The 9912-nt window shown below is 38.8% G+C and overlaps 1 protein-coding gene and 1 pseudogene across 1 annotated transcript; both read right to left on the reverse strand.

The window, feature by feature from the left end:
• Window positions 1-903: 903 nt before the first annotated feature.
• On the reverse strand, window positions 904-1821 carry LOC127683153 (vomeronasal type-1 receptor 2-like). The gene has a single exon (XM_052180154.1). It carries the CDS (start codon window positions 1819-1821, stop codon window positions 904-906), a length of 918 nt encoding a protein of 305 aa, XP_052036114.1.
• A 4992-nt stretch (window positions 1822-6813) lies between these two features.
• LOC127683159 (vomeronasal type-1 receptor 1-like) lies at window positions 6814-7729 on the reverse strand (annotated as a pseudogene).
• Window positions 7730-9912: the final 2183 nt, after the last annotated feature.

The following is a 9912-nucleotide window of genomic DNA, read 5'->3' on the forward strand; positions in this document are numbered from 1 at the left end:
CTATATTAATTTTGTAATTCAATGTGAATCTATTCCTCAATATAGCACTTACTCTTGTTTCATATTATATTGTTTCAAGCTCTTTTGATATAGCTGTTCCTAGCAATTTTCCCCATTAATTGGAAGTGAAGTGTCAATTGGGTTGTATAACTTTCTCAGTTTGGGGCTGGAGAGAGATGGCTGAGCAAGTTAGAACCCTGGCCACTTTTCCAGTGGTTCATAACTTGATTCTTAGAAACTATATTTGTAGGCCTACACATGTTTTAACTCTAGCTCTAGGGGCTTGACACCTATTCTTCTTTAGGGGATAGAATCTGCATACATATACATCCAATACATATAAACAAAATAAATATTAAAATATTTCACTTTTTACAGGATTTAAGTACCACATACCATATTTTGAGTTTCATCACAGTGACATCTATAACCACTTTAGATATTTATCTTGTCCTCTCTGCTGCTTTGGTCATTTTCACGCAGATGAAGAGTTAGACGCTTGATCTTGGTGTTTTGAGAAAATAATATTGTGACCATATAAGGCACTGACAGAGTGACAACATTGCCTCCTCCTTGTTCTGATACCTCTTGTCTCCTGTCTGATTGGCAGGTGTTTCTGATGATTGGAAAAACAATTTTACCATGGTCCAGGGTAAAAAAATGTACTAAGGTCTGTCAGGAGAAGATGTCCAGTTTGGATCTTGGTATCTTCTCTTGTCCTGAGACATTAAACCTGTCAAGTCTGATTTTGACTCTTTTACTCTTTCCTTTTGATGAAATGAGCAGTAGAGAACATCCTGCTTTGTTCCTTCACAGATGTTTAAAAATATTTATGGAATTAAAGTATTCCATGATATTAGTAAAGCTTTCTTTTGTTTTTGGCATTTTTAGTGACTCTGGCTTTCACCAGTTGAAGAGCACAGAACAAGGATCCTTAGGGTCTCTGAAGATCAGCAATAAGGGAGAAATTGTGGGGAAGCTTATGACCAAAACTTCACTGATATTCCTCATGAATACACGAGAATATGTAAAAAATGTGTCAAAAATGATACAAATAAAATTTAGAAGATAAAAGCTAACAAATGTGACCACCAGCATCAGGATAGTGTGGGTTGCTCTGGTCTCAGCTCGGCCTCTGGAGTCCTGATTGGAAGTGAGTATGTGCTGCATTCGCTGGCGATGTCTGTGGAGGAGAAGCACCATGGAGACACTGGTCCAGACCATGATGCTCATGAATGTGGCATCATGGAATATCTGCAAAAAGAAAATGCCTACACTGAATCTGGAAGTGGAACAAAGCAATTTGCTCTTAGAGTCAGTGTTATTTTCTGTTATTTGTGGACCAGTGACCTTAATTGGAATGTAGATGTTATTTAAGACACTGAAGAACCAACAGCTGTAACAAGAATAACTCGCTAAATTAGGGACACTTGCTCTGAGAATAAGTTTACCTCTATTAACAGGAACAAGAGTGACAAACTGATGGACACTCAGGACACAGGTGGAACACAAGTTTGTGCTTTTTGCCACCAGGCGAGTGAAGATTTCTAATTTACATTTGAGGTCTGTTTGAGGATTTCTTGGAGCAAAAGCCATCATGTTGTTTGGAAATATAGTGAGGAAGAGAATCAAGGCATTGGCCACAGCCATATGGCTTAAAATCACCTGTGTTGGCCTCTGTTGAGAACCAGTCAAGACTGGAGAGAAATTGTGGACAAACAAAAATACATTGGCCATAGTCCCAACCACAAACTGGCAAAGCAAGAGGATCTGAAGAGCCACTTCCTCAGTGGTTTTCAGGGTTTTACCATGAGCAGACATGAAGAAGCCTTTCCTGAAGAGATGATTAGATGGAACACTGCTGTCTTCAGGACTCTGTTCTATTATCCATGCTTACCAATTGATTTGGGATAATTTCTTCCCTTGATAAGTGAGACTCTTTTCTATCAGACTACAGGAACTTTGCTTGTTGGACAGTTCATTGGCTGTAATTCATAATAAAATACTATACTTATTGGATAACTCCTGCCTCTTGCAAAAATTATGCTGATGTAAACCCCTTCCAGATATAAATTTTGTATTGCAACTACATCTTTGTGATCACATAGGTCAAAAACCTACACAGTAACACACCATGGCCTTTGCATATGAATAAAAACAGGATAGAGGCTAATATGAGTATGTGATTCCATCATCACAATTCAATATAATTAGGATGGCGTGTAAGCTGCAAATTGCATGTAACTTATTCAATTAAATCACTTAAACAATAAAAATGTACATATTCCATCTTCAGATTTTTCTCATCAGAATTCAATATAATTAGGAGGGAGAGGAAGCTGCAAACAGTATATAACTTAATCATTAAAATAACTTCATCAATAAAAAGAAAATACAAATGTACCATAAAAGGAGTTAATAAAATTTCCTTATGATAAGGAAACATGTGAAAAAGAATGTGAATGTTATTAACATGTTTGTGTACATGTAATAATCAATAAGGATGTGTAGCTGATTTCAGTTGTAGAAAACTAAGTTGTTGGCTGTTGAGGAATTTTTATAGTATGCATCTAAGCAACAGAATAACAAATATTTCTGATAAATCAGCAGTGTTTTGATCACACAGTTGAACATAGGTTTACATATGTATCCTCCATGTAAACAAAACCCTTGCTAACAAGTTTCATTTATTCGTAGTTTTCCCGATCCTAATTTTGTTATCAAAAGTCATGTGCCAGAGTCTTACCTGCATCATGTCCAGCTTCTCTCCAAAATTATTGACACAATCACTATTACACCCTTTTCTAGCTGACTCTTAGTCTGCATTTTATCTGTTTATATGTTTTCTAAAGGAACACGGGGGCCTCCATCCATGAGATAAAATTCAACATCTCACATGCAGATGTCACACTGAATGCTGTTTTTTGCTGAGTGGTAATTCTTCGAGATGAGAGCATTGTAATAACCTAATTGAGTTAAACTGCAGTCTTCAAAAAGAAATCACGAATCATGTAGGTTTCAGAAGACAATTTTCACTGAAAAGGGGAGAAGAGAATTTGAAGCAGAAGTCTATGCTTGGAAGAATCCCACCTTCTGAGCCACAGTCAGGATGAGCATGTTCACAGGCCAAAGGCCAGCCCCAGAGCACAGCTCCTGTAGAAGCATATCTTGTGGTGACTGTTACACTGAAGAAGTTCTCTGTGCCACTCTTTGCCTGAGAATGCAAGGAAATTCGGAAAGGTTTCTTATTTTCCATGCAATGCTATGAAGGTAACCCAAGGGTTTTCCAGTCTCATAAAATAATAGGGTACCAGGACATGACATCCTCCAGAGAGTTTATTATTGTGTCATCTGTGTCTGTCTTCAGTGCATTTATCTGCATGGTATCTTTGGGATATCTTTAATGAAGGTAAAATCATTTATCCCTAGAGCAAATCTCCATTTTTACTTTCTGATGTTTAATGATGATGTCCAGAAGTTTGTCAGACTTTAATGAGTAACTGGGCAGAAGTTAGGAAAGAGTTTTTGTTTCCTTTGGGAGAATCTGAGTTCTGAATTGATCTTGTAGTCAGATGTAAATTGGGGCACTCAGTGGTAGGACAAGGGACTCATTATTTGCATTTCTATGGAGTATTTTTCTCCCTACTATTTCACTCTTGCAAAAATTATGCTATGGAAACTCCTTCCAGAAAACCAGCAATATGCCATTCAGATTATGCAATTGCTCAGGAAGTTGGTTCATTCCAAAGCTTCCCATGTTTGTACCAGGACACATAAGTTTGACATATTTTTAAATGAAATAGTTCTTTCCTACCTGAATCCAGGGAATTATTCCAATATCCACTTGTTTTCAGGTAGAATGCGACTTGTTTTCTGGTATACACATGAATCTTTATCAGAAATTTTATATGTTTGTTAGTATCTGAGAATATGCTGTGTAAACAATGAATCTGGATGTACAATAAGCAAAGATATGGATTGAGCAACCATTATGGTAGGTACAAAGGAGTGAAAGGAAATAAGGTGGGCAGTACCAGAAACAGGAAATCATACAAAAATACATACCAGGGGGGATCAGGAACTGGGGATTGTCACTGGATGTTCATAGATAGCAGGGAAATATGAGGTCCCCAGGACCCATTTGGTATGATTTAGCCAAAATGCACAGAGCAGAGAGAGGATAGAACCTGTTGAGACCTCCTCCAGTAGATAGGAAGTCGCTGGTAGAGGGATTGTGACCCCCACCCATCTCAAATTTTATCCAAGAACTATTCCTTTCCAAAGGATGAACTGGGACAAAAATGGCCCACCTGGGGTTCCATCATGTCTGCAGAAATCAAACCCAACACTGTTGCTGAGATCAAGATGTGGATCCTGGTGTGGCAGTTCCTTGGGATGTTTGGCCAGCAACTTACCAATGAAGATGTGTATGCTTGAAGCCAACTATCAAGCTGAGGACACGGTTTGTGGTATCAGAGCTGGAGGAAGGTTTTGAGGAGTCGAGGTGGATTGCAACCCCACTGGAAGAACAGAACTCTCCTAGAATCTGGACCAACAACCAAGGCATGTACCTAGAGGGATCCATGGCTCCAGATACACATTTTTGGGAGGACAGCCTTGCCTGACAACAATGGGAGAATAGGTCCTTTGTCCCAGGGAGGTTTGCTGCTCCAGTGTAGGGTGATGCTGGAGCAATGGGGTGGGAGAGTGTGGGTGGGTATGGGAGCACCATCATACAAGCAAAGGGGAAAGGAGAAGTAAGGTGAGGGATGGGGGTTGGGTAACCTGGAAGTGGGATATCATTTGAGATGTAAATGAATGTAATATTTAATATTAGGTACTTAATTTTGATTTTCAATGATGAAAAGTAAATATTAGGTTATAAATCTAAGAATTGTATGTTCTAAACCTTTATTGATATTCAGTTCTTACAGCATGAGTGTCTTAGACACAGTAAAAACCACATATACCTGTCTGTATGAGAAATAATGTATTTTTGTATAATGTTTTTACTAATGAACATTAGTATCAACATTTAGAATGGATATACATGGAAATAGGACAAAAAGAAAAAATAAGTTGTTATTAATTGCTCAGATACCTTATGTTTGTCTAGGACAAGCATACAATCATGAATTCAACTGTGAAATTTATGTTGGCCAATATACAATTGCATATCTAGTGTGGAATAATATTAAACATCAGGATTTTTTATTTATTCAATATATTTTTTATTTACATTTCAAATGATTTCCCCTTTCCTGGCTCCCCACTCCCCTAAAGTCCCATAAGCCCTCTTCCCTCCCCCTGTTCCCCCATACCTCCTTTCCACTTCCCTGTTCTGGTATTGCCCTATACTGCTGCACTGAGCCTTTCCAGAACCAGAGGCCACTCCTCCGTTCTTCTTGGACATCATTTGATATGTGGATTATGACTTGGGTAATCCAAGTTTCTATGCTAAAATCTGCTTATCAGTGAGTGCATACCATGAATGATCTTTTGAGACTGGGTTACCTCACTTAGTATGATGTTCTCCAGCTCCATCCATTTGTCTAAGAATTTCATGAATTCATTGTTTCTAATGGCTGAATAAGTACTCCATTGTGTATATATACCACTTTTTTGGTATCCATTCTTCCATTGAGGGACATCTGGGTTCTTTCCAGCTTCTGGCTATTATAAATAGGGCTGCAATGAACATAGTGGAGCATGTATCCTTATTACATGCTGGGAAATCCTCTGGATATATGCCCAGGAGTGGTATAGCAGGGTCCTCTGGAAGTGACATGCCCAGTTTTCTGAGGGACCACCAGACTGATTTCCAGGGTGGTTGTACTAATTTGCAACCCCACCAGCAGTGGAGGAGTGTTCCTCTTTTTCCACATCCTCACCAACACCTGCTGCTTCCTGAGGTTTTAATCTTAGCCATTCTGACTGGTGTGAGGTGAAATCTCAGGGTTTTTTTGAGAAAATAATTTTGTGACTGAGGAAGCCACTGACTGAGTGACATCTTTGCTTCTTCATTGTTCTGATACCTCGTCTCCTGTTTGATTGGCAGGTGTTTCTGATGATTGGAAAAACAATTTCACCATGGTTCAGAATGAAGACATTGCCCTCTCAGGAGAAGATGTCCAGTTTGAATCCTGGTATTCTCCCTGGTCCTGAGACATTACACCTTTTAATGCTCCTGAGTATGAGCTACTATTGCCTATTTTTTTCTTTACTCTTCATGTTTTGAGTGGCTTGCACTGCTCGAGAGAGCACAAATGATGTGGTTCAATGACTGACTATCACCTGAGTGGAGTTCAATATAGCAAAGCATATTTCTTCTAACTAAAATGGAATGACATGCATTATATAAAAAATTAACAAACATTCCACGTGTGAAAACATTTAATTATAACAATATATTCTTATTTGTTCAGATGCAGAAATATAGAGTGATTCTGTACTTATATGAAGTTTAATGTGTAAAGTTAAAAGGAACAGAGATTAATACTTTGATCAGGACCTTATAACACATTAAACCTTTTAGGGAAAATAGGTTTCATCTATCTGATTTAGACCAGCCTGCATTGGAGTGCAGTTATATAAAAGAGAACAGAGGGTGGTAAATAATTCACTGTGTCAGTCATAATCAAACCAGAAATCTTTTTACATCAACAAATGAGTATAACCTTACTCTTTTAATATCACAGCACTGAGCATCATACCCTGTTCATACAAGATGTTGAAAATATTATTATGGAATAAAGTATTTAATGGTATTAGTAAAGCTGTCTTCTATATGCTACATTTTAGTGACTCTAGCTTTCAACATTTGAAGAAGGCAGAGCAAGAATCCTTAGGATCTCTGAAGGTCAACAATAAAGGAGAAATAGTGGGAAAACCTGCAACCAAGACTTCACTGCAATGCCTCAGGAATTGATGAGTATATATAAAAAAGGTATAAAAGATGATACAAGTAAAATTTAGAAGATAAAGCTAACAAATGTGACCACCAGCATCAGGATTGTATGGGATGCTCTGGTCTCAGCTTGGTCTCTGGGATTCTGATTGGGACTGAGGATGCGCTTCATTCACTGGTGATGTCTATGGAGGAGAAATACCATGGAAACACTGGTCCAGACCATGATGCTCATGAATATGGTATCATGGGCAAACCACAAGAAGACAATGCCTAAACTGAATCCAGAAGTGGAACAGAACAACTTGCTTTTAGAGTCACTGTTATTGTCTGTTATTTGTGGACCTGTGACCTCAATTGGGATATAGGTGTTTATTATGACACTGAAGAACCAACAACTGTAACAAGAATAACTCACCAAATTTGGGATACTTGCTCTGAGTATAACTTTACCTCTGTTAACAGGAACAAGAGTGACAAACTGATGAATACACATAACATAGGTGGAACATAAGTTTGTGCTTCTTGCTACCACTCGAATGAAGTATCCTAATTTATATTTGAGGTCAGTTTTAGAACTATTTTGAGCAAAAGCCATCATGTTGTTTGGAATGTAGTGATGAAGAGAATCAAGGCATTGGCCACAGCCATCTGGCTTAAAACCACTTGCCTGGGCCTCTGCTGAAAACCAGTCAAGACTGGAGTGAGATTACAGATAAAGAGATATACATTGGCCACAGACACAACCCTGAACTCACAAAACAAGAGGATCTGTAGAGCCAGTTCCTCAATGGTTTTCAGGGATTTAACATGAGCAGACATCGAAAGGGCTTTACTTGACCCTGTAGTGATGATAAGGTTGAATACTGCTGTCTTCAGTACTCTGTTCTAGTGTCCATGCTTCACAAGTGATCTGCATAATTTCTTGATAAGTGAGAAGCTATTTTATCACAAAACAGCAACTTGGACTGGAGAACAATGCCAAGACAGTAACTCAGAATAAAATTTATACTTATTGAATTATTCCTGCATTGATAAATTTTGGATTGCATCAACATCTTTAGGGTCACATAAGTAAATAACCTATAGAATAGCACACATTTTAACACACCATGTGCTTTTCATATTAAAGACCGGAAAGAGACTAGTGTGAGTATGTGATTTCATCACAAGAATTCAAATCAGAAAACATCCAGTGGAAAAAAGATAGCCTTTTCAACAAATGGTGCTGGTTCAATTGGTGGTCAGAATGCAGAAGAATGAGAATTGATCCATTCTTATCCCCTTGTACTAAGCTCAACTCTAAGTGGATCAAGGACCTCCACATAAAACCTGACACACTGAAACTAATAGAAAAGAAACTGGGGAAGACCCTTGAGGACATGGGCACAGGGGAAAAGTTCCTGAACAGAGCACCAATAGCTTATGCTCTAAGATCAAGAATTGACAAATGGGACCTCATAGAATTACAAAGTTTCTGTAAAACAAAGGATACTGTCAAAATTGGGAAAGAATCTTTACCAACCTTAAATCCAACAGAGGGCTAATATCTAATATATACAAAGAACTCAAGAAGGTAGACCCCAGAGAACCAAATAACCCTATTAAAAAGTTGGGTACAGAGCTAAACAAAGAATTGTCACATGAAGAACTTCGGATGGCTGAGAAGCACTTTAAGAAATGTTCAACATCATTAGTCATTAGGGAAATGCAAATCAAAACAACCCTGAGATTTCACCTCACACCAGTCAGAATGACTAAGTTTAAAAACTCAGGAGACAGTAAGTGTTGATGAGGATGTGGAGAAAGAGGAACACTCCTCCACTGCTGGTGGGATTGCATGGTGGTACAACCACTTTGGAAATCATTCTGGCAGTTCCTCAGAAGTCTGCGCATGACACTTCCAGAGGACCCTGCTAAACCACTCCTGGGCATATACCCAGAGGATTCCCCGGCATGCAATAAGGACACATGCTCCACTATGTTCATAGCAGCCCTGTTTGTAATAGCTAGAAGCTGGAAAGAACCCAGGTGCCCCTCAATAGAGGAATGGATAAAAAATGCGGTATATTTACACAATGGAGTACTCTTCAGCCATCAGAAACAATGAATTCATGAAATTCTTGGGCAAATGGATGGAGCTGGAGAACATCATACTAAGTGAAGTAACCCAGACTCAAAAGATCAATCATGGTATGCACTCACTGATAAGTGGATATTAGCCTAGAAATGTGGAATACCCAAGACATAATCCACATATTAAATGATGTCCAATAGGATCGGAGGAGAGTCCCCTGGTTCTGGAAAGACTCAGTGCAGCAGTATAGGGGGAATACCAGAACAGGGAAGTGGGAAGGTTGGGATGGGAAAATAGGGGAAGGGAAGAGGGCTTATCGGACTTTCAGGGAGTGGCTAGCCAGAAAAGGGGAAATCATTTGAAATGTAAATAAAAAAATACCAAAAAAGAGAAATGTTTCCCTTGCCCCCAAGAGATTATATTAAAAGGCAGATAAGAATAGGAGTGTATAGTATGGGTGTCCTAAAGAACCTGCTGTACTGCACCTTTGACCTTGTACCCTTCCCAACTCTTCAACATTCTTTTGCTCTTAGGCAGTTTAATCAAGTCTGCAGTAAGACTTACCAGACAGATCTCCAATTTGGGAAGAAATTTGAGGTCAAGAGAAGGAAAACATGCTTTTGACATCTTGCTCACCTCCAAGAAAGTGATAATAAAAAACCTTCATGCCCTGAAGCTCCATGCTGGAAAACAGGAACAGCTCCCCATTTTTATCACTTTCTGGTATCTCAGCCTCCAGCACTGGCTTTGTTGAAGAAAATTAACAGGATTGTACAAACAAGCTATGATGTAATGCTCCCCTAAAGCCAAGAGGGTCCTAGCCACAAAACAGTACAAAATTTTTATAATCCCTCCCCATAATGTTGATCTCTCATGAGGAATCTCTGGCCCTGAAGAAGTACAGAGTTATTCTTTTCTCCACCTGCTT

Source organism: Apodemus sylvaticus, chromosome 1, assembly GCF_947179515.1.
Source record: "Apodemus sylvaticus chromosome 1, mApoSyl1.1, whole genome shotgun sequence".
Lineage (NCBI taxonomy): Eukaryota > Metazoa > Chordata > Mammalia > Rodentia > Muridae > Apodemus > Apodemus sylvaticus.

Excerpts from the sequence above, each read along its gene's own strand:
- LOC127683153 (XM_052180154.1), bottom strand. The coding sequence starts at position 1,821 with ATGTCTGCTCATGGTAAAACCCTGAAAACCACTGAGGAAGTGGCTCTT.